Below are 27,894 nucleotides of genomic sequence, written 5' to 3'. Positions count from 1 at the left end.
AGTGTCTTTTGAATCCTTCTAAGATTTTTGGAAAAAAAACCTATGTTTCTATGTCAGCAATCTGGCCAGCCATCGTCAAAGAAAAGGTCCTTTTCACTTAAATGGAGTTCAGTTAGTCTGTTCTTGAGAGACTACTATGTCGGTGGTGCTCAAACCTTTTCATGTGAAGGACCCCCAAAATTATATTTATTTTGCCACGGACCCCCATTTCAAAATATCTAGTTCCAGGGACCACCCAGAAGCTAAATTTGAGTTACAAACGTTCGCTTTGAAAATACATATATTCAAAGATTTGCACACATTTTCACGACTTTTTCAAAAATAGCAGATCTACAAGCTCGCAGCGCGGCACTCGGTGCCGCGCTGTGAGCTTGTATATCTGCTATTTTTTAATATTTAAAGCATAAAATATCGCGTCATAATGTGTTCAGGCCTAAATGGGTTAACGGGGAAGCGCTATTCTTGTTGCCATCTTGCAGTGATGGACAAAGTAATTTATATATTCAAGTAAATAATCAAAGTACAAATTACCAATGTATTGCTGTATTGACATTTTTACACAGACAATAATTAGATACCGTCTCCTCTGGCAACCACAGTAGAAATGCCTTGAACAAGAAATGACAGCTTTCCACCAGCAGGGGAGGTCTGAAGCCTGATATTCAACGTGTGTGTGGTAAATCATCATCTCACTGTAAACAGAACACTATGAACATTATTATCCTTTTTGGATATATATTGACTGCGATCTGTTTTGGAATGTCAAAGTGAACTCTGTATGCACTATGATCCAACAGCGACTCTAGTTCTTGGGAAGACTTAGAGGGTTTGGGGTTGTACAGAGGGTATACGTGAGTGAATGAATGTATTTGGTGATAAAAGGAAAGAGCGCATCAGCACTTCCACAACAGACTGTAGACAAAAAAATCACAGAGGATAAAAACACAATAAAGCCCTGAGGTGTATTTCCACCGTGGTCCTCTAAGAACAACACAGAACAGTCACAACATAAAAGAGAGAAGTACATATCAAAAACTATGACACACGGAGCAATATCAGGCGGCAGCAGCATTACAGTTACAGTCTACACACCTTTACACATTTTAATTTACTAACTAGAACTAGGAGTGAAAGGAGGGCACAACAAAAACTATACATTTGTGTTACCAAAGGCAAACACAAAGCAGGATATATATGCTGTATAAATGCATGTGCACTGTCATTTGTCATATGCGCGTGCGCGCACGCACACACACACACACACACACACACACACACACACACACACACACACACACACACACACACACACACACACACACACACACACACACACACACACACACACACACACACACAGTATGTCTACAGGATGACTTTGGGAAGCTATAGGGAGGTTTGGGAGGTTATAGGTATAGGAGACATGTAACCATACATAACACAACAGCTCCAGGCGGAGGAGGAGTTGTTTGCGTACCTGTGTACAGAGACCTAAAAATGCGTGCTTTGTACGCAAAATGCATGCAGGTTCATGGCAGGTCTGCTGTTAGACAGGCTTGGGAAATTATTGCTGACCCTGCCTGCATTCAAAACATGAACTGCTCCCATCAGGTAGACATTACATATAGGGAACCAATTATGTTCCATATTAAGCCTTTCAGAATGCCATAAGACTTGGGAATGAATGGCCTTTGCCTTTTGTACTTGTTCAGTTTTCTGCACTTATGAAGGCCACAGTATCCTCTATCCTGACTATCCTCACTGAACCACAGAATAAAACTTGTGATTTAAACATATTCTTCTCTCAAAGGGAAACAGAGTCGAGGAAAGTTCAACAAGTGCTACAGAGATGGCACTGCCTGTAGTGTAGTCTGTAGATATATGCTGTACACCCTAGAACCCTAAGGGGTCCTTAGAGTTACTACAGGGGGTCCTCCAAATCTTTGTGTGATAGAAAAAAAAAAATCTCTTTTTTTATATCAACCACTTGGAACCCTAGCGTCCATAAAAATAGCAGACCTACAAGCTCACAACAACTTGCGCTGCGAGGCGTTGTGAGCTTGTAGATCGTCTATTTTCGGCAATGAGGTTGGGTTTAGGGGGGAAAAAGAGCAGACTAAGTACAGAGTGAAGAGTCAAGTTAATTGAGTATTGACATGTGGTTAAATATCTGAAAATGACATGAAATTGACATGAATCCAAAATATACTGAGGATAGTGCTGTCAAACAATGAAACTATATGGAATCTCTGAAAAGGTTGTGGGGGTCCCTGCTTCATCTCTCTCACAACTAAGGGGTCCTTGGCCTGAAAACGTTGAGGACCCCTGCCCTACAACAATGCCTATGATGGCAACGTATTGTAGGTGATTATTATAACCACAATTAAAATTGTAATCGATCAAAACGAATAATAATTTTGGATCGTTGTGGTATACCTGGTGAAAGCTTGCCGCCAAGCGAGAGAGCGGAGGGCGCTCCTGCAGCTGTGGTGGGCGTGGCCGTGCGGGAGGAGGGCCGCTTGGTCGGTCAGGAGGTAGAGGCGGAGTCTGGAGAGGGCGGAGGTCACCGAGCAGTGCCCCGCTGCCGTGACGATGGCCTGGATGCAGTCCTGCAGCCCGGTGGGGCGGTGGGACGCCCGCAGGGACAGGAGCTGTGTCTCTGATAGTGTCAGGTCCTCATGGAATCTGGGAGGGAGGGAGGGAGGGGTCAATAAGAAGAGGAGATGGTGAAAATGTGACAGGGACAGGGTTGTCACACCAAATTCTGGGCCCTGGATACAAGGATTCACTGCGGGGCCCCCCATGAATGTTCTTCATAGGGGAAGAGGGGGTTTAACCCATTCAGACTGGGAACGCATTATTTTGTGCTTTAACTATTGAAAAAATAGCAGATATACAAGCTCACAGAGCGGCAACGAGACCGAGTGACCCGCTGCAAGCTTGTAGATCTGCTATTTTTTGGAAAATCATGAAAATGTGTGCAAGTCTTTGAATATTTCAAATCCTTTCCCCATGTCAAAATATTTAGTTCCAGGGACCCCCAGAAGCAAAATTTGAGTTACTAATGTTCGCTTAAAAAATACATATATTAACTCATACAGTGCCAGGCGACTTTTAGAGCAACTTTCTCACTATGGGCTTCCCTGCCAAGCGACTTTGGGCGACTTTTACTTAGAATTTTTTTTTTTTTCTTTTTTTTTTTTTTTGGACCCCATCAAATCTAGTGAACATGATTTCAATCGCGATTTTGCATGTTCCACCCCCATACAACCCCATCTAACATACAGGGCAGCCATTTTTGTTTACATAACATGTAAAACATAATGGCTATTATCTCAAGAATGCCTGAACGGATTTCCAATCTTTTTTTTTTGTTTGAAAGCTGTGAACAGCCTGCACAAACATGGTGCATGATCTGTGCATGGGTGTGCATGATCTGTGCACTACAAATTACATGGAAGTCTATGGAGAGGGCTGGCACTAATGCCACTCGAGGGCATTTTTAATTGGCAGTAAGTGAGTTTAAGATATAAGACTTGCACACATTTTCACAACTTTTCAAAAATAGCAGATCTACAAGCTCGCCGTGCGTCACTCGGTGGCGCACTGTGAGCTTGTAGATCTGCTATTTTTCAATAGCTAAAGTATAAAATAATTAAGGCCCCTCCACCTTGAGCCCTAGTAACTCAGTCCCACTTCCCCCCCCTTGTGACACCCCCTCAAGGGACATTGATTGAGATGACGATAGGCCGATTACAACCGATTACAATTACAAGCACATTGGCATGGACTAGAGGAAGTGCAGTGCCCACCCCCAAGTCGTTCGGATATCCAGTTGTCAGAACCTCCTGTCCAACCAATATGCCCATATATGGGCATGCCAATATACAGGGTATGGTACCATGGATCTCCATATATGGGCATGACAGACAGATACAGAGATCTCCATATATGGGCACAAAAGAGACACAGACAGACGTGTACAACTGGTACTCTGACAAAGCCCCTGAAACTACAGTATGACTCAGACGTATAAATATATAAATGATATCCCATAAATGATATCCCATTGATGATGCATTGCATCAGAGGGCCTTTCCCCTGTTCTAGATTATGCACAAACACACACACACACACACACACACAACACACACACACACACACACACACACACACACACACACACACACACACACACACACACACACACACACACACACACACACACACACAGTAGAGTAGACAGTACATAGCAAATAACAAGACAGTTGCTTATAACAAGACTGTTGCTTACGGCTTAAAGGACAACTCCTCCCTAAATCACTTCTAGGCTCATTTTCCTACTTATATTGATCCTAATAGACTGTCCATGCGGTCTGTTAGGCAGAAATGCTCCAGTTGTCCAGTTTCCCCAGCAGAACCCAGCAGTTCTCATAGCATAGAGTGGAGCCTATAAGCCACTTTTACACTATTTGTGTTTTTATTTTTCATGAATGTGGCACTAGTTGTCATTACAAACACATCCATGTCATCGTTGTCCCACACAAGCCATCACACTCTGCTAAACAGATGTTATTCTCTTATGTGTTTTGCCAAGTCCCGGAAAAGATGCCCTGTGATTGGCCAGTACAGTCACTATGATTGGCACCTGTGCCAAATGCTCCCCCCAAAACATTATTTATGAGCGTGTGGTGGCTTGTGTTGGACAACCAAGGCATGGATGTGTTTGTAATGACAACAGGTAACACATTCATGAAAAACAAAATCACTTTTGAACACAATAAATAGTGTAAGGCGATAGGCTTATAGGCTCCACTCTATGCTATGAGAGCTGCTTGGTTCTGCTGGGGAAACTGGACAACAGGGGTGTATATATGCCTAATAGACCCCATGGACAGTCTTTTGGGATCAATATAAGTAGGAAAATGAGCCTAAAAGTGTTTTAGGGAGGAGTTGTCCTTTAAGATTTCCTATGCTAGACTTGAATCACAGCACAAGCCTCACAGCACAAGCCACAACAGCAGCTACAGTCAACAGAATAACAGTGAATTTTCACAGCACAGTGGATATACAGGTTTGTTTGCTTGCCAGTAAAATGTGACTTCAAAATTAGATCTCTGAGAACGCACCTTTCCCTGTAGGCCAATCTATCTTGATGTCAGTCTCTGCTAAGTGAAAGCACCTCTCCCAATGATGGTGGACACGGTGTAACAATTTCAGTCAAACATGAAGATGCATCCATTATGTGCTTAAAACTCTTTCGCTGTAATTAAGGCAGTTTAAACTGCAATGCGAGGCATTCTCATCTGTTTGCGTTAGGTCACATTAAACACAAATGAAGACAGATTGAAATGCAATCCCCACAGCCGGTGAAGCCAAACCTTTGCTAAATCTCTGGAGCACTGGAAGAAAACTAAAACTCCAGGTAGAGGTGTAGATTAGAAGGTGGTCTGACTGTGGGCTTGTCTCGTTGTGCCCTGTCTGTCTCACACATGTCTTTCTTTTTGAGTTGTAACCAGTGGTGTAAAGTGACTAAGTACATTTACTTAAGTACTGTACTTAAGTACAGTTTTGAGGTATTTGTACTTTACTTGAGTAATTCCAGTTTTCAGTACTTTTACTTCTACTCCACTACATCTCAAAGGCAAATATTGTACTTTTACTCCACTACAATTATTTGAACACTTTAGTTACTAGTTACTTTGCAGATAATCAGATATAAATGATTATATTAGAGACCCCGGCTCAGAAAAGATATGGGTCGTCGACGCAAGACTACAGCAACACTGGTTGTAACTGAATATTCTCTTTGCAAGAGCAAGACACGTTGCGCTCTTCCTTCGATAAAACAACCGTAGTGATTAAATTACAGGTGCGTACTTCGGATATATATGTCACGTTTTTTTTTTGTTTCAGTGAAATTGAGAACCGGAGCGCTCGTCGTGCAGCGCGGGGCAGAACAAGCGGTCACTTTGATCCACAACAACAACAACGACAACGTAGTGTCGGCAGGAATGATAGCGCCTCACCCCACGGAGGTTAGGATTAGGGTTAGGGTTAGGCATAGTTTTACAGAAGTTAAGGTTAGGGTTAGAGTTAGGCACAGTAAGCTAATGGCTAAACACAGCCGAGCTGGGCTAGTAGATAAACAACGAAAGAGTGGCGCAAACGAGTGACGTCAGCGACTGCACAAGTGAATGGCTGTTGTCGCCATCTCATGGTGACTACGCAGAATTACACAGGTGCGCTGATAAGAGACAATCAAAGTGAATTCACCGTTTGTCAGCCTTCTGATTGGTCCCTGAGACTCCCTGACTGGCCAACCAGAAAAATACATTCACTTTTTGCAAGCGGGGGTGGAGTTCTGCAGTCGGAGAAAGTGGCAGCCGTCTTTCACCGGCTGCTCGCGACCATAGCGTTTGCGATCATTGTAATGAATAAGCTTCAACAGACTAGTTCACATGGACCTTATCAATGTAACTAAGAGTTACGATTGGGTACATATCTATCTATAAATGCGAGAAGTCTCTGTCTGTCTGTCTGTGTGTCTGTGTGTCTGTAATCCGCGTATCTCGAGAACCGTTCGTCCCACCGGCTTCAGATTCGGCACGCGCGTTCCCCGCCGCGGCACGGAGTGCAGTGCCGGGTCTCGACCCGACCCGACGCGCGGTTTTCCCGAACCGGCGCGAAACGTTCGGAATCTCCTTATGCGGGGTTGATTGTTGACATCAGGCTGTTCCGGAGGAAATCGGCGAAAGCTCTGACTCATTGTGACATCACTTCATAAAAGGCTCTGACATCACGTACGCCACATGAGTCAACAAAAAATCTCTGTGAGTGTGTATGTATGTATGTAATCCGCGTATCTCGAGAACCGTTCGTCCCACGGGCATGCGCGTTCTCCATATATGGGCATAAAATGAATGCCCCCATATATGGGCATAAAATGGATTGCAGACAGACAGATACAGATATCTCCATATATGGACATAAATGGACAGAGGCAAACAGATGGTCAAAGATCTCCATATATGGGCATAAAATGGACGCAGACAGACAGATACAGATATCTCCATATATGGGCATAAATGGACACAGGCAAACAGATGTTCAAAACGGGTCCTATGACAACAGGTATAATGAGGTTTGCATTAAAGGGGGAACCGGCACTGTGTCTGCAACACAGTTGGAGGCACAGACAGATACTCCATATATGGGCATAAAATGGACGCAGATAGACAGATATCTCCATATATGGGCATAAAATGGACCCAGAACTATAACTGCAGTGATCTCCATATATGGACATAAAATGGACGCCGACAGACAGACAGACAGACAGATACAGATATCTCCATATATGGGCATAAATGGACACAGGCAGACAGATGGTCAAAACGGGTCCTATGAAAACAGGTATAATGGGGTTTGCATTAAAGGGCGGGGCATTCATTCCCTATTTACATTGTTCCGAGTTGGCCAGGTCGCCGACTAGACGCTGGGCCGAATTACGAAAAGCCAGCCTATTATGTGAGGAGAACTATAATCTGGCTGTCCTCTCCCTACCCAAGATGCAATGCGCTTTCTCTTTCTATTTCTATTCTCTCTCTGATCCAGAGGATTAAACTAATTAAAACATATATTTTCGGGGGAAAACTACTGTTTTGCTATGTAATTACTGTACCTTTTTCTTCCCTTTTTATTAATATCACGTAGATGTGTTTTTTGGGGTACTTTATATAGCTGTAATGAGGCTATGAAAAAATAAAAAAATCCCATTCACTTGCCACTATAAAAGAATCTGCAATGGGTGATTCTGTCCCACTGGGATTAAACAAATTAAAACATATATTTTCGGGGAAACCCCCTGTTTTGCAATGTAACTACTGTACCTTTGTCTTCCCTTTTTATTAATATCACCTAGATGTTTTTCCTTTGGTACTTTATATAGCTGTAATGAGGCTATGAAAAAATAAAAAAATCCCATTCACTGCCACTATAAAAACAATCTGCCCAGGGTTAATGTCCCACCATAGTAACAGGGCAGAATGGGGCGGGATTTGCAAAAGCCTGAATTGATCCAGGTGGTGGTAGGGGTGTGTGGTGAACGACAAAACGAGCGTTCTTACCCCAATCTCACTGAGTTACCCAAACTGACTGTAACATATACATAGCACTGAGTGCACTGGCCAATACAAACCAATACATGAGTGCGCTTGTGTGTGTATATCCGAACGCAACCTAAATAAACAGATACATTTATGTAAACAAATGAGCACAATGAATACCAAAATGAGTCCGTTCCTTTCTCCCAGTGGCAGTCAGGAGGAATAATGTACCCTTCCTTTTGCTAGCGTTCGTATATTGTGGTCTCCAATCCCCACCCATCATAATATATCCTATCCCGAAACTAATTAACAGGCATTACCCCAATAAACAAACATTAGCTCAACACCACTTGACGTAGGTCTAAGTGAAACAAATGGAGAGGTCCTAACTCTGTGATGTCGTCGTGGATGCCTCGGCGTTCCTCCAGCAGACCGTCTATCCCAGAGTGCCATGCGGTGTTCCAGGCAACCTGCAGCGCGTGGCGGGCAGGGGCCAGGCTCAGGAGGTCCGAGGAGGGCGGCAGGACGCAGCAGTAGGGGCTGACGGCATGGTGGGCCGCTGCCTGGAATGGAATGTTGTACCTGGGAGCAGGGGCGTCACAAGGGGGGGGGGAAGTGGGACTGAGTTACTAGGGCCCAAGGTGTAGGCGCCTTAATTATATTGAAAAATAGCAGATATACAAGCTCTGCTATTTTTAAAAGGTTATGAAAATATGTGCAAATCTTTGAATATATGTATTTTTTAAGCGAACATTTTTAACTAAAATGTTGCTTCTGGCGGGGGGGTCCCTGGAACTAAACATTTTGAGATGGGGGTCCGTGGCCAAATACATATCATTTCGGGGGTCCTTCACATGAAAAGGTTTGAGCGCCACTGAGATAGAAACGTAGGTTTTTCAAAAAATAACCTTAGAAGACTTGCACAAATGTTCATGATTTTTCAAAAATAGCAGATCTACAAGCTCGCAGATCTGCTATTTTTCAATAGTTAAAGCACACAATAATGCGTAATAATGCATTCCCAGTCTAAATGGGTTAAACCCCCTCCGCCTATGAAGAACATTTATGAGGGACCCGCAGTCAATCCTTGTACCCAGGGCCAAGAATTTGGTGCGACGATGATGCAAGTTGGGGAAGGTGGTGAAGGAGTCATGCACATGTATTTACAGCTCTGCGTATCCGTGATTTACCTTCGTACTATCGATAGCGGCAGGGAGAATGGTGCAGTAGCGACGTTGGAGCAGGATTTGTCCGTCCTTATATATTGGAAAGGAGAAACCGAAAACAAAAAGGGCTTAACAGTGGAGACTGCAAATGGATTTACACATTGTAAGTAAAATACATAAATATTAACTTACCATACACCGACTGTGGCAATCTCATCAAAAAGTAGGAAACACATGAGCGCTGCCGCCTCGCCAACGTTCCCTTTGTTTTCCTTTAACAACAAGGACGCTGAAACGAAGACAACACCGAAAGTTTTAGTGCGCCTCTGAAAGTGCCTTTGGTTTTTACATCTTGAAAGTCAAAACTCCTGAACAAAATTGTGTGACCACAACCACAAATGTGGACGATGGAATAAATTCCCGGTTGTGTGTTCACAAATAACCAAAAAGCCCATTTGTCAGTGCCGTCAATAGACGGAGTGTTGCAGTGAACAGAATGCAGCGTCACACAGACACGGCTCAAGTGGCAGAAACAGCCTCTACTTGTTGCAGAGCGGAGATCATTAGAGACGAGATGCATCCTGCTAACAGCTTTAGAACGTGACGGTGATGCTGATGATATGGGCTATGCAAATGTACAGGAGATGACTTGATGTGTGTCTGACTGTGCCCTGGAGCTGAGTCAATGATAATGCGTGCAGTGGCTGAACTTTACTGTCTTGTCAACAACGTACCCCTGAGCAACATGAGTAGTAGTGGGGTGTTCTGCGCCAGGCTGTGCCTCAGAGAGGGATCGGCATACACCAGCTTTCTGAGAATGCACAGGCACGGCTCCAACAGGCAGTCCAAACTCTGGGGAAAACACACACGCACACGTTTTATAAAATTGTCAATTGTATTTCTCTGTGGGCCTATCTGCAGAGCCTCTGTCGTAGTGGAAACAGTTTATATTGCAATACTGTATGTAGTTTGTACAAGAGGTAACCGGTAGAGTCGCCGGAAAGAAACTCGCAGAGATTTGTATTCTTGTATTTGTTTTACAGAGAATAAGGTTAGAAATAACGCATAGGATTACGCATATCTTTCTGAGGTTAAGATTAGGAATAGGGTTAGGTGTTGGCACCGTTTTACTGAGGTCAAGGTTAGGAATAAGGTTAGGTTTAACCGGTTAGGCATCGTTTACAGAGCGGTATACAGTATAAGGATATTAAGGATCTCAAAGGAAAATAACAAATAAGCCTTGCCATACCCGAGTTTCCTTTTAGTTGACATTGTATCAGTGAACTGTACTGTCATGAAACTAACTTTTCCTATCCAAATCTTCTAATAAATACCTCAATCAATCAATCAAAAGGCATAAACCATCAGCCCAGACAAGTTTCTTTCCGGCGACTCTTCTGGTATTCGTACAAGATACATAAAATAAATTAATTAAAATAGGATAGAACAAACAATGAATGTAATAAAACATAACGTAATAAAATGTCGATACCGCCCCAGCTCTACACACATGCATAATCTCCTTGTATGGGCCGTTCTGGCCGTGACGTCAGTCATCCCCATACATGGAGATCCGTGGTCATACATAGGAGCGGTTAGCACTGCTCAAAAATAGACAATCTGCAAGCTCACATCGCAAGACATTGTATTGCTAGTCAAGAAATATATATTTAACTTTCCCGCTTATGTATGATGGCATGCCCCAAACAGTGGATGCCAGGGTTAAAGTGGTTAACATGGGCAGAGCCCCATTAGCAGGCCCTGGTGAATGATGAGCAGAAGTGAACAGAGCAGAGCCTGGAGGACTGCTGCCCAGGGTCACTCTTCCACCGTTAAATAGCTCACGCTGTTTCATCCTTCATTCACGCACGTTTCACTGAGCCGTGTACACACTACACATCCGCAATTACAACACGAGTGCAAGCAACGCGTGCTTTGCATAATTATACACACATCTGACAATATCATTCTGTTTGTCAATTTATTTTATGTATTTCTTCGTCTCAAGACGAGAGATTTGCTTTTTTATTTTGTTTGGTCTCAATAGCCATTGACTCAGTACACATTGATTTACTGTATCTCTCTGCCAACGTTGTTTTTTTGTTTGGTTTTTGTTTTTTTGTTTTTTTTTACCTCACTGCCATTTATGCTCTCCAGAATGAAAAAGATGACTTTGTCTGTTATGCCAAGACTCTTCAGCACAGGGTGCATCGCAGTGTCTGTGGGGAAATATGAGAAGCATTCAATATGCTGACAATCAACATTTGCATAACTACTTGAATATTTACTTCTCCGGTTTGCCTGTAACATATGGCTGCGGCGGAAAAAGACAAAAACACTGCTGCATTAGCAGCAAATTGTGGCTTAGTTTTCACAACGGGGGGGAGGGAGAGCTCCCCCTTTCAGTCGAAAAAGGAGTGCTCAAATTGTTGGTGCTTTCAACGAGTGAACATCGCCTCTACAATCCCACCTGGACCATCTACTTCATTATCATTGTTTGAATTAATTATGTGAACAATGGGTAGCGATACCCACACCGCTCCATTATCTTCTCTCCCATCCAGCGAGGGGTAACAACAGAGTGTAAAGATAGACGACGTGGGCCATCAGGTACATGTAGGGAAACGCATTATATTGAAAAAATTATAGTAATAATTATACATATCATTATTTTTTGGATTCACTCCCATAATCTAAAGCAGCATCACAGAAATGTTGTAATGTGTTGCTGTCTGGGTAAGAGAATAGTACACGTCATGCAAGTGTTATTTTCATGCTGCTAAAGCTCCACCTCTCTGTGGGCCTATCTGCAGAGCCTCTGTCGTAGTGGAAACAGTTTATATTGCAATACTGTATGTAGTTTGTACAAGATATATAAAAGAAATTAATTAACCCATTTAGGCCTAAAATTATTGAATGCTTTAACCAGTGAAAAATAGCAGATATACAAGCTCACAGCGCGGCACCGAGTGCCGCGCTGCGAGCTTGTAGATCTGCTATTTTTGAAAAAGTCGTGAAAATGTGTGCCAATCTTTGAATATAATGTATTTTCAAAGCGAACGTTTGTAACTCAAATTTTGCTTCTGGGTGGTCCCTGGAACTAAATATTTTGAGATGGGGGTCCGTGGCCAAATAAATATAATTTTGGGGGTCCTTCACATGAAAAGGTTTGAGAACCACTGACATAGTAGTCTCTCAAGAACAGACTAACTGAGCTCCAGTTAAGTGAAAAGGACCTTTTCTTTGACGATGGCTGGCCAGATTGTTGACATACAAACATCGGTTTTTCAAAAAATCTTAGAAGGATTCAAAAGACACTTATGTAATCGGGTCAAAAATCTAATTTTCACGATTTTTCAAAAATAGCAGATCTACAAGCTCGCAGCGCGGCACTCGGTGCCGCGCTGCGAGCTTGTATATCTGCTATTTTTCAATAGTTAAAGCATAAAATATCGCGTCATAATGTGTTCAGGCCTAAATGGGTTAAAATGGGATACGACAAACAAATAATAGTCAGTGAGCGTACACAGATGGTAGCAAAAGCTTTGCACAGGGAAACGCAGAGATGTGGGGCTGAGATGGGAGACTGCAGGGTAGAACTAAAAACTAGGACATTGTGGTGGTAGTCTAGTAGACAAGGAATGCATCACGGTTAATCGCTCTATTGATACTTGACCTTGAAGCACGACAGCCAGCTGTTCAGCGGATGACCTTCTGAGGGAAACGTCGACCGTGTCAGATGTCAAGATGCCAAACAGCTTCTCCACGGACTCCACCTGTGCCCCACACAACACACACAGGCACATGCAGAGTCCATGTGGGTGTACACAGACAAGACAGACAGACAGACAGACAGACAGACAGACAGACAGACAGACAGACAGACAGACAGACAGACAGACAGACAGACAGACAGACAGACAGACAGACCAACAAGACAAGACAAGACAAGACAAGACAAGACAAGACAAGACAAGACAAGACAAGACAGACAGAATGAAAATAAAAACATGGCTGATAATGACATTGTGTGTTGGAATGTGTAAATTTCAACTCCAAGTACAAGTTTGTATGTATGAAATGGATCCATACCTTGAGGAAGGAGTTCTTGATGGTGTCCAGTGTGATGTCCAAGGTTGGTTTGAGGCAGAACAGCGATGGTAGGGAATCCAGGACAGCTTGCTTTAGGACTGGTCTGGCCATGTTGGCACGCTCACCACTGGTTAGTTGGGGCAAGATGTCTTGCACCGCTGCCATTCTCACCCTGTTAGTAATGAAGGGGAGATGCGATTTGTTATCACGTATCACAATATTTTGTAGTTTAAGTTCACATGTGGTAGACTGGCTGTTGCGATGGCTCTCACACTATTAAAGTAGTTCACCCCAAAAACCTCCTATTTTCCCTACTGCGACAAAAATGTGATTATAGTACATTTACCCCCATGGATTCCAGATGAGGACCCAAATGCATGTATTATCCTTCGCACTCGAGAATCTCCAACAGAACACATCTCAGGACATCGGACAGCAAGAGGCCGACCTCTTCAAGACTCTACCTTCAAGAACTCTTCTCAGCACAGGACACTTGGACAATAGGATGCAGACCTCTTCAGGACCCCACCTTCAAGACCATCAACAGACCTTCAGAAGACGCCAACCGACTCATACCCAGTTCCCAGGGTATCTGGCATTACAACCCAGATACCTTCATACCGCATAATCCGATTCCTTAGACTACCTTAACCATATCGTTGGATATCCTGGTTAGTCCACACAGGTCTTAGTTCCAGCCTTTGAATAACAGTCCTTTCCTTTAGTACCATTTTTTCCACAACTATTTTGTAGATCAAGTTCACATGTGGCAGACTGGCAGTATGTTCAAATCCCATCCCCAATCATCACCAGCAAGGTGTGAGAATGTGTTGCCTGTGCAAATCGGTGTTGTTAAGCATGCTTGTGTCATTGTTGTGACATCAGAGTTGACCTATGGTCAGATTATAAGATGGTATAGATGCATTTAGCCTCGCATTGTTCTAGAAAGATAGATAGGTAAAGGTTATGGGCAAGTAAACATATTACACTACAGTCAGTAACTATACTTGTAGAGGTTTTCTTTTTTTGCAGTTGACAAAAAAAAATAACATCTAATATTATTGCTGATTTGGCAGGTTACTGTAATAAGTTAAACTTCTAGTTACTGGGGAAAGGAATATTCGTCTTTTGGCTAATTCCCATCAGGGATCAATCACCACAGCGGATCATCTGGTAATATATCACTTAACAGCTAGTTACTGCCCAACAGTGGTGTGGGAGCGGATAGACAGGGAGAAGATGATGGGCATAATGGACGCAGATCTCATGCAGAAGTTCCGCTGTATGGGAACGACGGACAAAGACGTTCTGATCTTGGAGCTCCAGAGACTCCTGGGCTTCCAGCTCGACCCAGCGGGATGCACGTTCTTCCTGGACATGACCAACTGGAACCTGCAGGACGCCGCGGGTGCGTATTACGACTTCGAGAGTCCCATCAGCGAGCGCCCGCCGTCCATGTCCTTCGTGGAGGACGTTACGATTGGGGAGGGCGAGTCCGTCCCGCCAAGTACGCCGTTCACGAAGACCTGGAGGGTCCAGAACACGGGCGACGAAGCGTGGCCTCGCGGTGCTTTTCTGAAGTATATCGGCGGCGATCGGTTAGGCCACGTTGACGTGGTGGCGGTTAATTCTTTAGCGGCGTACGAGATCTGTGACGTGAGTGTGCCGATGCGTAGCCCCACGGCTCCAGGGATTTACCAGGGCCGGTGGAGGATGTGTACGGCCTCCGGGTTGCTTTTCGGAGAAATTATCTGGGTGATCCTGAACGTTGAGGTGGGAGGTCTGCTCGGGGTGACCCAGCAACTCTCCTCGTTGGAGTCGGAGTTCAACACGCAACCCCGCCGAGGTCACAGCGTGCAGGGAGGAGACTTCAACCCTTTCGTCTCGCGCACAGCAGAACATGCATGATGTCACAGGCCACTGGTTGACAAACACTTTGTATTTAGCCCACGGACCCATTGAACTCGGTGTTCAAATGGCACTGAATGGACCCGTTCCATTTATACACTGGAACCCTTACAAGTCCATTCAGTTCCATTTGTACACTCAGCGTTAGATGAACAATGCTACACATTGCTACAGTGTAGATTGGGGTAGAGATTAGAATATTTAAAATCTCACCTGTGCGAAGTGAGTGGTGCAAACACAAATAATACACACAAAGTGAAATGTAATCTTTGAGCGGTTTGCACCACTCAAAGATTTTAAATAATGATATCAAACCTTTCTAAAAAGTTTGAGAACCACTGATTGCAGGGAGGAACATTCAACGCGTGTCCACACATTTTCTCACTGTCAAGTATATTAGGGGCGTCACCATTTCGGTTGACGATTAATTGTTGTGGATAATTAATATAGGTTTCTGTTTGCCTTTTAGACTTTGTAAAAGAAAAGTCGCACACGTGCGTATCTCCTTGTATGGGCCGTTCTGTCCGTTATTTTATGTGTATGAGCATACTAATACATTTGGCTAATACATTCCGTACTAAAACACACAATGTGAAATGTAGGAGCGCTTTACAACGCTCAAAAATATATATGGCCAATACAGGCCATGCATTTAATAATCTTAAAAAAAAAAAAGAATAGCTAAAAAATACCATGTTCAGACAATCAATAATAGCTGGCGGGTCAGGTTGACCAAACAGAGAAGCCAGTGGCCACATCCCCCAAACACACAGAGATTCGGTGCATCCTCCGCAAACAGACAGATATACAGACATTTATGTTCTCGGAAACCATTGGTCTGAGTGTCACTTGGCACTGCAATGCACACCTTCGGGTCATTCGGGACACGCGCCAAGTTTTGATAAAATTGTGTTTATTGTGTACTGACCATTGTCTTATGTCGGGAGCAAGGAAGCAGATTTTGTACTCTTCCCTAAACTAAGCTGTTGTTTACATTTTCTGCCATGGACTACGGGATCTGTAGTGCCAGTTGTAGTCTCAAGTCTGCACTTAGTTTGGGTGCGACATTCCTGGGTATGGACTTTCTGAATTAAAAAGCACATTAATTTAGTTATAAACCAAGTTACCTATGTTTTACCCCCTTCCATACATAAGTAATCAATCAATATCGGAGGCCAATATCCTTTTTTTTTAAACATTAAACATTAAAATATATACAGCCAAACAGCCAGTTTTGTTTGTTTTGCTTTGTTTTTAAAATAAGAATATCCAAATGTCAGTATGTCCCAGACCAAACTGGCAGGTGGAATAGACAATCCTAACAGCCAGAGACCAGCACTTGGCTGTTGGCTCGTGACTAGCATCCGTTTCCATCCTATATCAATATTCATAGAGTGGGACTGGATGGTTGTTTTACACAAGCATCACAGAGAGCTCTGATGAGCTGATGAGCACATCACCTGATGACAACAGACAGAGGTAATATGTCCATCACAAGTGTTACGGAGCAGAATATGTTGACTCCCAGACAAGCGTCTGTCTCGCACAAAGCCCCCCCGAGACTGAATGTCAAATTCATCAAACAGCTTTACACACACATACACAGTTTACACACACACATACAGTAGAGACCACATGCATGCAAGTGCACACACAATGACACACACACACACACACACACACACACACACACACACACACACACACACACACACACACACACACACACACACACACACACACACACACACACACACACACACACACACACACACACACACACACACACACAGAGAGAGCACATTGTGTGAGAACGTACTGTAACTTATAAATTCCTCAGGGGAAAAAAACTAAAGCATGTTCCTCCCACTCACGTTGGCTTCTTGGTGAACAGGAGACGCAGTGCAGCCCTCACTTTGCCTGTGATTTGAGATGCGTCATCTCCTCTCACATCGGATGCTTCACTTCTTAACAGCAGGACGCAGTTTCCCAGTGAGTCTTCGGTACCTGCATAGCCCTGTGACACCCCACACACAAACACACACACACACACACACACACAACATACAGTATGGACTACTTTAGACCAGGTGTCTTCAACAGGGGGTCCAGGACCCCTAGGGGGTCCACAGAGTTACTACAGGGGGTCCTCCAAATCTTTGTGAGATAGAAACCTTTTTTTTCCTCCTTTTTTTATTAACCACGTGAACCCTAGCGTCCATATTCGGAGAACTTTAGCCAAAAATAGCAAATCTACAAGCTCACAAGTTGTGAGCTTGTAGATCGGCTTGTAGATCGGCTATTTTCGGCAAAGAGATTTGGTGTAGAGGGGTAAAAGAGCAGACCAAGTACAGAGTGAAAGGTCAGGTTATTAAGTAGTGACAGTTCAAGTGGTTAAATATCTGAAAACACAAATTGACATGAATCCAAAATACACTGATGATTGTGCTGTCAAAAGATGAAACTATATGGAATCTATGAAAAAGTCGTGGGGGTCCCTGCTTCATCTCTATCTCAACTAAGGGGTCCTTGGACTGAAAACGTTGAAGACCCCTGACATCCAGTATGGACTATTTTAGACAGACAAAGAAACAAACAACGGGGGGAGATGCTGTGCAGCGCAACAGAACATAAATATGCCGGTTCAGGTTGTAATGAGGGTCGGTATCATTTTGTCTCTGGTTGCCATAGCGGGGCCCTCTCTGAATGGCCTCCTTGAATTGAATCACACTTGACAGCCTAGTCAAACACTCATGCATATTCATGGTAAAACAATCCATGGCTTTCATCTGCCTCAAACCGAACAATTAATAAAAGCCGGGTTTTTTCCACTGAAATAAATAAATAAATACAGGAAACAATATCATAGAGAATATGGAAATGAGAGAATAACTGCAATACCGCTGGCTGGCAGCTCAATATACCGGTCTATGAGTGCTAAAATTGGTTTTGTGATCATATTTGTTTTGATTGTGTGTGGGGGGGGGGGAAACACACATCACTGTTGTCATTGTTTTATTTATTTTTACAACCACCATGAAAGCGATGCAACGTAACTCGCAAATGTGATCCTGCTTTATGAGCTTTGTGTAGCGACAGCTCAGCACCTGCAGGACGGGGATGACTGGGTAAACTGCCTCGTTGAATCTGTCCCAGGTGGATGCTGTCATCATTAATCGCCCCTTGATCAGGAACAGCAGGATATCCTTGGCGGCAGCGTTCACCTATGGATCACACCGGTAAACTTGTGAACCCAAAGGGGCAGATGAGGTACAACTTGTAAAAGCCCTTTAAAAGCAGCCTCTGTAAGCGATAAGTCAGTACTGCGTCGTCCTTTTCTCTGACAGGACATGAAGCCTGTGTGACCTTATAGTGACAAAGAGGCTGGGTGTCTAGGCCGGTGCTTCTCAACCTTGTCAGGCCGCGACCCCAAAAAGAATCATATTTGAACTGGGACCCCCTACTCCCTAGTCTCGCGTAGCCAGCTAACTATTCCACAATCTCTGAATGCTATATAGAGTCTGGAACAGCAGCTCCCGAACGGCGAGTAATGGAAACGGGCATTACCGTTCAAGAAAATATATTTTAAAATGTCATTTCTGCTAAGCAGCAAGCTAAACATGCTTATATGATTTTTATTTATATAATGATAAATGTGTGCGATGTGAGACTGAAACGGAAGTGACGTGGGGCTTCACTTCCGCTTTCATCTCGCACTCATTTTTATCTTTCTGCTTTGCCAGACTGTATGCTGGGAGCATTTGACCAAATCGCGGAGGCAACCGTCTGGCCACGCGAGACTACCTACTCCCAGACAAGAATTGTATAGGAACTGAGACATTACCTTTTGTTTAACTCGGTTCCACTGTGTAAATAGCTGATCTGATATTTTCACAATTTCTGCCTCCAATATTAGGGAAATGTTTATTTTTTTAAAAGATTTTGTCACTTTAGACATTTTTCCCTGTATACACTTATACTGTATGTTGGTTTGCTTACTGTTGAGTGAAAAAACAATGTTGCACATTAAGCTAATAATCTATTTAATTTTTTTTGTTTAAACCCACAGTTTCAGAACCACTGGTCCACTGGTCTAACCCTTTAAACACAACCACACCCTGTCCAGATAGACATGCACAGAAACGCACACACACATTGAAGCACAAGAAAACGCTTCCCCCCCCCCCCCCCCCCCCCCCCCCATCTACTAATCTCTTCCCCCCAAAATAGCAGATCCACAAGCTCACAATGCGTCATGAGCTTGTAGATCTACTATTTTTGGCCAACGTTGGCACCAGAATACGGATGCTGGAATGCAAGCTGTTAACATAAGTGCAATTGTAAGAGTTTAAAGCATATTTTGATTATCGCGATAATATTGTTCATGGCAATTATTTTGGCAAATGTTATCAGGTACAAATTGATGAGACACTGAATGACGTCTGGAGCCCACCTTGTCTGCCGAGTCCTGGAGTCCAAATGCACTGATCTCATACAGCACCCTGTGGTGAAGAAGAAAGTGGACTCCACAGCAAACGGACGATGCCAGACGACAGGCATTTTGGATGCCGAGGCACTCCTGGAGGTATAGAATCATCATTACCAAAGTCAACATTAATCACCATATTGGTAAGATTTGTAAGATATCAACAAGGCACTCAAAACAAAAAAGAGCTATGCCAACCTTAGCCTCATTCATTAATTTGTCCCATCAACTCTTAGAACAGGGGTCTTCAACAGGGGGTCCGGGACCCCTAGGGGGTCCTCAGAGTTACTACAGGGGGTCGTCCAAATCGTTGTGTGATAGCTTTTTTTTCTCCTTTTTGATATTAACCACTTAAACCCTAGTGTCCATATCCTGAGAACTTTAGCCAAAAATTACAGATCTACAAGCCTTGCGCTGCGAGGTGTTGTGAGCTTGTAGATCGGCTATTTTCAGCAAAGAGGTTTGGTGTAGAGAGGAAAAAGAGCAGACTAAGTACAGGGTAAAAGGTCAAGTTTATTAGATAATGACGGCTCAAGTGGTAAAATATCTGAAATCACATATTGACATGAATCCAAAATACACTGATGATTGTGCGGTCAAACAATATGGAATCTATGAACAGGTTGTGGGGGTCCCTGCTTTATCTCTTGCTCAACTAAGGGGTCCTTGGCCTGAAAACGTTGAAGACCCATATGGCCTATCTTAAGTCAGATATTAGCCACTGATATCAAATGTCTCCCATGACATTCCATAGTCACCCTTTCATTTATTCAATCACTCACATATTGCTCACCTATTCACAAACGACAAATGAATGCACTACCAAACACACCCATATAATGGCTCTATTAGGTCCTCTGGAGGTCCACACATGGCCATGAACCTGACAACGAGGCAGTTAGATGTGCCTGACTAAAAGCGCATATATGGACGACTGGCCTATCACCAGCCAGTCAAAGGATACGATTTGAAATGCAAGTGAAACACACGCCACAAGTCGCCTCCTTCTCGAATGTGGTGATTAATCAATAACCAACTGGATTTAATATTGCCCGTCTTATTAAAAAATACAATGCCTTAGGTGGCATCTTTTGTAACATTGAAGGCAGCTCTCCATCAAAGGCTCACGTTACAGCAGGCATTTGTGTTGGGAACACTTGTGACAAAGCAAAGGAGAAAGTGTTTCGGACATCGTAGCAAAATACTTTTTTATTTTGGCTGCTGAGCGGAGCGTGGAGCGAGCGCGGAGCGACAAATGCGCAAATCAAGGTGAGCGGTGGAGCGGCGTGGAGCGGAGCGGCCCGGTGGCCGACCAGAGTGGCGAGTGAGCGGGACAAGAGCCCTCTGGAGCGCGGAGCGGCTTTCGTTCCCGCTCCACTCCGCTCACATGCTCTGGGCTGGCCCTGACCTTGACCAGGTCCAGAGTGCAGGTGTAGGTCTCCGTCTTGACAGGCAGTAAAGGATGGGACAGCAGCTTGAGCAAAACCCTCTGGCTCTCCGTCTGGAGCAGTGGACTGGGCTGATCCGACTTCCACCTGATCACATAACCACCCGTTAAATCAAAAAGAAATATACCTGCAATTATGCTGAATGTCAAAAATGTATCTCAAAGCATTGGCACGGGCTGCATTTCGTTGTTGTCAGGTGGAAACCTTGTATGTCCAAAAATCAGGGTTCCCACACATTTTTACCAATGAATTTCCAAAACTTTTCCAGAATATTTAATCCAATTTCCATAATTCAGCGCAATACTCCTATGTGCAATGCCCAAAGACAGTGTAGCAAAAATAAAGCGTGCACGCTGCGAACGGACCATGGCGTGCATGCGGATCGTGCACGATGGACACGAACGTGCCCATTGATCAATTCCAAAACTTTTCCAGTACTGGAAAAATATATTTTTAATTTCAAAATATTTCCATGAATTTCATGACGGGAACCCTGAAAAATTATTTAAACTAGTGAAAATAGCCGATCGCGAGGGATTGTGTTACCAGATCTGCTATTTCCACTAACTTTGTGCGACAGTCTTGTATGATGAAGCAGGGCTTTACATTACGAAAATGTTGAAACTTGGAGATACGAAGTGTCTTCCTGACAGTACGATTTGCAAGGCTCAAAAAGTCTCTTACAGGTAAGAGCAGAGGTGAACGCATTCCTTGACGACGAGTAAGTGCTGGTGGTATGGGAGTCCATCAACGGCTTGGTCGGCCAGCTCCAGTAACTCCAGCCAGTTCTTTTCCCCCTGGAAAATAAACAGCATCAATGGAGGACGGCAGGGCCAGCATGGACCATACTGGCCGTGAGCCAGACACCACCAGACCCCTGCTTACTTTCTGGGTCGCCGCTAATGGTCGACCCTAATCTCTGACCTTTGCTGACAGCTACTAACTGTGGGGGTCTTGAGGGATATGCAAAGTGTGGAACATAGATAATGGTAGGGGGCTTCTTAATCCTTATACAGCAAATATCTAAAAATAGACAACAACCTACTAAAAATGTAAAAATAAGCACTATAGAAAATGAATGAGCAATGAACTAACTATGATTATCTTCCCCAGGCCAAAGGCCAGTTCCAATTACTATGTTTTTGCCCGTCTCTGTCTGTGCGTAAAAATAAATAACATTCATATTTTTTTAGTTTTCTTAGTTAATATTTCAGTAAAAGCAGTCAAGAATGTTCAATTAGTAGAGAGGGGTAAAAGAGACATAAATGTTTTAAAATACTCCAAATAGCCGATGTACATTGGCATGTTGTGAGCTATTTGAAATATTCAAAAATATTTTTTTGTTAAAAATGGCAAAAAGGTTTAGGGATAAGGCATGGATGAAAATAGAGCCCTCTGAACTTTTACGTCCCCATCTTTAAAACAATGCCAGCCAGGGGTCATCAATGTGTCCGTTTGTCCATGTCCCCTTCAAATCTTCTATTTAAAAAATACAAATACTACAGCCAGTATACAGTGGCTGACTTGCAAGTCTCCAGGTTTTATATAAGGAATATAATTGCAAGTCACTCATCATGATATTGGATTATCCACAGATTCCACACTGTTCATATTCACAATAGGCATTCTCGTCACAATGCCAGCTGTCCAGTGTCCATTGTTTTATGCTGATGTAAAAAATAGGTTTAAAGTTGTTAAACAGGTTTTTATGATATAAAGCAATTTTGCTTAATATCCTCTTAATACCCGCACAAGGGCCCCTGAACTTTGAGAACCACTGGCCACTGGTGCCAGTACACCCAGACAAGCCATTGCAGAGAACCATACCAAAACATGTCTTCCAAGGCAATCTGAACAGTTTAAGAGCTGTGTTTCTCAAATGCACTTTGACATTAACACTCTAATAAAGAACCCAGGTTTTTTTAAGCAAATGAATAATGTGGATGATTTCAATATGACAATTCTTCTCTAATTGCCTTTAGTGCTTTGAAAAGTTCAAAGCCATCACTTTGGAAAAATTAGAGGTAAGAAAGTAGTAAAAGGTTCAGAGATGGCCATGGAAATAATAATAATAATAATACACTTGACTTTTAAAGCATCTTTTCAAAATGGATTATAAATTGCTCTATCTACACCTTCCCTCTCAGCTTTCCTACTTTCCTACTATAAAATAAAGTTCAAAGGGATGACTAACCACTCTCCCTCTTTAGAAACACAGCATGTGTTCTTCATCATGTCTACTGGATATACATTTAGTATTTTATTCATGGTAATATTATTGACCAGTGACCACTCCTTTTGTATGTCCATGGCAAAAATATATTTTGAGGAAAATGTCCATTACAAGCCCAGGGGTTGATGAAGTAAGTTTGATTTGTGCAGGGCTGAGATTTCACTGGAGATAGTCTACATTTCAAAATCATCCTAACCCTTAAATTCAATTATTTCTTTCAATGGAATAAACCTTGTTTTATTTGATGTCCTTCCTGCCTTAGCATTTGGCCTTTGTGCCCTCCCAAAATTGACAACAATAAAGGCCAATTGGCCTTGCCCCTAAAACGACAAAATTCTAGGCATGACGACGACCCGTCAAAATTCTGACATACAGTATTTTGATTTTCAGGACATTGTTATAACGATCATTACTTAGACTCAGAGCAATAACCCACCAATCTCCCAGACTGTGGTCTTTCACGGCAATCCGACGCTACATGCATGACTTGAGGCATTTTGTTCCAAAAATGTGTTTAGCAGTCAACCTGCTGGTGGCGCCATACAAGGCCAATGTGAAAAGGGTGGCATTTGTTCCTTGAATGTGTATGTTCACGGAAATTGCAAGCTGCGTTAAAGATTTGAGGCATTTTGTTCAAAACTGACCAATCCTGCAAACCTTGGAAGCCAATGTTAGCCAGGATGAAATATGAAATATCAAGTAGAGATACTGTATAGAGATTTGCGTGATTATTGGAAGAAAAAAAAAAGGCCAAGGCTAAGGTTTTTGCTTTGCCTCTATGGAATGAGCAGACAAAGTTTTACACTGATCGGTGGAGTTAAAGGTAAAAACACAAATCGGCCTGTTATTGCGCCACCATGAGGGTGATTTGAACAATTTGAAGTGGCATTTCTTCTGCTGCCTAGTGGGAATGTGCATGCACAATTTCTCCAAGATTGCATGTTGTATTCATGATTTGAGGCATTTTGTTCAAAACGGATGAACGATTTGTGTGATTTTTGGACAAAATCTGTAGGAGTTCTGTCAAAAGAAAGTGTTTAGCAAAAATGTGGGAGCAGAGGTTCTGAATTGGCATCCAGGGGAGTGTGTGTGCACAATTTGGCAGCGACCGGGCCAACGGTGCCATAGATTAGCTGGTAACAGACAGACGGACGGACAGGGGGCAAGACATAGTCTCGGCCATGCCTTTCGGCCTGGCGGTGACAATTACCTACATCAGGCACATCTCTGCATTGAGCATATTCACATGGCAGCAATGTTACTCATACATCATCAAGCTGAGGTCACCTCAATGGGATGTAGCGATGAATACGGAGTAAGGGCAAAATGGCCAGTGTGTGAGAATATTATGTTCAACAACACCGAGGCATTTGAGCCCAAGGCAGGAAATCTGTTCCAACAATAGCCACTGTGGTTGATGATGAACTCCAAAACTCCCGCTGCTTGCAATATTTTACACGCCAAATAAGGATTTCCACAACACAACAGGACGTCTGAATCATCACTTGTTAGCAGCCAAAGTGGCTGGGTATCAACCACCAGCAAACATATTTACCAGCATGTCATCGCCGTTGGGTAGAAACCTTGTATGACCAAAACCATTACTTTTCAGGAAATGGAACAAAGAACCTGTGTTCCATTGGATCCAATGTAGTTATTGTTAATGCTTTTCCGTAGTTAAATATTCACAAAACCCACAGAAACACACAGGGGCTAATGCCAAAAAAAATCCCAATACCATGTCCCAATATGTGATGTTTGAAACATGGCGCACGCAGCAAACAGCAATTTTTGGGTTGTGTCCCTGAAGTTCTGAACTGCTTTCACTGAATGTGTGTGTGGCAATCCAGGCTTTATTTTATAGAAGTATCTTTTGAAGTTCTGTTGTATTCTATTGCTAGTCTGGCCTAGCCTGACACTCAGCCTGAATTGACATTTCGTTTCACTCCATTATTCAGTCTGAACTCACTTCCACCGAAGGCGATTACAGGGATGGGCGTTGCCAAAAAAAAGGCAGTCTTCAGCGATTGGTTCAGTGTGGCTGGCGCTGGCTAGTGGCTAGCCTGTTGCTTGCTAGTGCTACTTGCTAACCAAAGAAACAGTCAGAATAGGAGCACTACGAACTAGTAATCAAACACAACATAACATGCCTGCTACTGGTGTTTCATAGCGAGATCGATACGATCGCATTTTACCGCAATTTACCGCATTTTATCGCGACGCGATGCGCGGTACGGTACGGCGGCGGCGCTGGTGTACTTGGAAACACACATGAGTTCTGGGAAACCCCCACCCACGCTGATCACAAGACGCTGATTCACGACGCTGATTCGCCGATCGGATTTTCAACCGAGGCAGACCTCTTCATTGAGAGCGATGCTAGACCTGAATCGCCAAAACAAAAAATTGAAAGGGGTGTGGCTAGCGATTCAGGGTCTGGAACTAGGCTAAGTCTGGCCAATTAAAATACTCATATCTTTTGACCATTTTTGGAGGGGCGCTACCCACACGTTTGGCTGTGTTGCTCATTCCATGAATGCCAGATACTTACAGTCTGTAACTTGTTGTAAAGGTGACAATTCAACGATAACAATGATATCAAACACAATTATTGGTATTATTAAAGGGGAGATATAATGGACCGAAGTCAAGTTTCCTTTCTTTTTGTGCCGAGTTTATATCCATATCTATGAAATACATGTAATCCGCATAACAGGACAGCACTTTTTAAAGTGAGATGTAAAGTTGTACCTGTGCCTGTGCCTCCTTGAGGAAGCTGCAGGTGGATTCCATCCAGAGTGAGGCGCGGGTCACCCTCCTGCAGAGGTCATGGCCATCTGGGTTCACCTGCTCCAAGTAGGCCACCACTGATTCCTGGAGGCTGGGATAAGCCGCCCCCAACGCCGAGTCCAGGGACAGGTAGAATATGGCCTTTGCCATGCCGTCCGGGATGTTGTCACTGGCCTGCAATTACAAAGACAAGTTATAGGCTTTTAGAAGACACTCCGACCAGAGCAACTTACAAGTAATAATAATAATAATAATATGTTTTTATAACGCACTTTACATTTGAAGCAAATCTCAAAGAAGTGCTACATTCTAAAGGGCAAAGAATAAAGCAAAACAGAACAAGATAAAAAAAAAAAAAATTAGTAAATTATGATAAGATCAGTGCGCAACTATTATACACAGCTCAGAAGGGGCTTAAAAGCACATATTGATCACCTAATTAACACAGCTAAAAAAGGTTAAAAAGCACATAGGCATCCAATAAGTCCTTCTAGGCAAATGCCTTGGTAAAAAGAAAGGTCTTTTGTCCCCTTTTAAAAGCATCGACCGACTGTGGTGCTCTCAGGTGGTCAGGGAGGGCATTCCACAGCCGAGGGGCAGCTGAGCAGAAGGCCCGTCCCCCATGGTACGGAGATTAGTCTTTTTGGAGTGGGTGGAGGTGGAGGTCGGGGGTTACAAGTGTGAGGATACTAGGGGAGCAACAATACTGAACCGAATCGGTGTACCGAACCGAATGGCCCTGTCCCGAACCGAACAGCCCATACCGAATGAACCGATGGGGGTCCCCAGTTAAAATGTGATTATTTTGGGAGTCACAGCCTGAAAAGGTTGATAACCACTGCACTAGAGTAGACCATTGCTGAGGTGGAGGACGGACCCCCACCTCAGCTACCCAAGCTGTGCTGATCCCAGAATCAAAACCAGAACAATGCAGGGTTGTAAGTAATTCAAGTAAGTGTTTAATCACATAGCTATGGAAGACCATTTTCGGCTATGAATAAAATACAGAAGGCCTGAATTGTGGGTAGCTTTGCCATCATTCTGACCATTACTGTCAGCATTCATTCTCACAACTGCAACATTATAACGGTTTCAATTCAGAAGTGGAAAATGGGCTGCCATACACTGCAGAGTGACTTGGACAGCACCTGCATACAGATGCATTAACCCAGTGGTTCTCAAAGTGGATTCCAGGGACTCTGTGGGTTCCTTCAAGGAGTTCTAAGTTGACCCATACAACTCTGTAACTCTGACAGTGTGCAAATGGAACCAAATGAACCCTAACAGGTTAATTTGGTTCCATTTGTACACTGTCAGAGTTAAGGGGAGACCTTGCAATTTGAAAGTTTGAGAAACACTGCATTAACCCAATGCACACAAGCACAAAAAAATTATATATATATATATATATATTACGAAACTCATGCACACACCTTCTCAGGGGGGACGATGGTCTGGAGCAGCCGGACAGTGAGCACGGCGCTGGCCGTGTAGGCCAGTCTGTGGTGGACCACCGCGCTGTGGGGGGGGCCGTCTGATGAACCCCTCTGATGGTAGCTCAGGATGTCCCCCAGTAACTCCAGACACACCTGCAGCCTCTCCTTCTACATTAACACCCCAAACACACGCACGCGCGCGCACACACACACACACACACACACAC

General features: G+C 43.5%; 2 protein-coding genes across 2 annotated transcripts in view; one reads left to right on the top strand and one right to left on the bottom strand.

Moving 5' to 3' along the window:
- The window catches only part of rttn (rotatin), a gene marked incomplete at both ends in the record, with an annotated part of 115,968 nt that overhangs the window by 73,991 nt on the left and 14,083 nt on the right, over positions 1 to 27,894 (bottom strand). The window contains 15 exons of the mRNA XM_080751722.1: positions 2,437 to 2,685; positions 8,499 to 8,690; positions 9,299 to 9,364; positions 9,467 to 9,563; positions 10,009 to 10,126; positions 11,408 to 11,493; positions 12,951 to 13,050; positions 13,367 to 13,538; positions 17,149 to 17,291; positions 18,382 to 18,498; positions 19,728 to 19,853; positions 21,169 to 21,295; positions 21,893 to 22,005; positions 26,193 to 26,405; positions 27,665 to 27,835. Coding sequence (XP_080607848.1) covers positions 2,437 to 2,685; positions 8,499 to 8,690; positions 9,299 to 9,364; positions 9,467 to 9,563; positions 10,009 to 10,126; positions 11,408 to 11,493; positions 12,951 to 13,050; positions 13,367 to 13,538; positions 17,149 to 17,291; positions 18,382 to 18,498; positions 19,728 to 19,853; positions 21,169 to 21,295; positions 21,893 to 22,005; positions 26,193 to 26,405; positions 27,665 to 27,835 — 2,090 coding nt within the window. The remainder of the gene's footprint in view (positions 1 to 2,436; positions 2,686 to 8,498; positions 8,691 to 9,298; positions 9,365 to 9,466; positions 9,564 to 10,008; positions 10,127 to 11,407; positions 11,494 to 12,950; positions 13,051 to 13,366; positions 13,539 to 17,148; positions 17,292 to 18,381; positions 18,499 to 19,727; positions 19,854 to 21,168; positions 21,296 to 21,892; positions 22,006 to 26,192; positions 26,406 to 27,664; positions 27,836 to 27,894) is intronic.
- Positions 14,633 to 15,274, top strand: LOC308307183 (protein ILRUN-like; the record flags this gene model as incomplete). Its single annotated transcript, XM_080752354.1, has 1 exon — positions 14,633 to 15,274. The coding sequence occupies one exon, from the start codon at positions 14,633 to 14,635 to the stop codon at positions 15,272 to 15,274; it is 642 nt and encodes a 213-aa protein (XP_080608480.1).

Source organism: Nannobrachium achirus (assembly GCF_963921795.1).
Source record: "Nannobrachium achirus genome assembly, chromosome: 21".
NCBI lineage: Eukaryota > Metazoa > Chordata > Actinopteri > Myctophiformes > Myctophidae > Nannobrachium > Nannobrachium achirus.
This window is presented reverse-complemented; position numbering and strand designations above follow the sequence as displayed.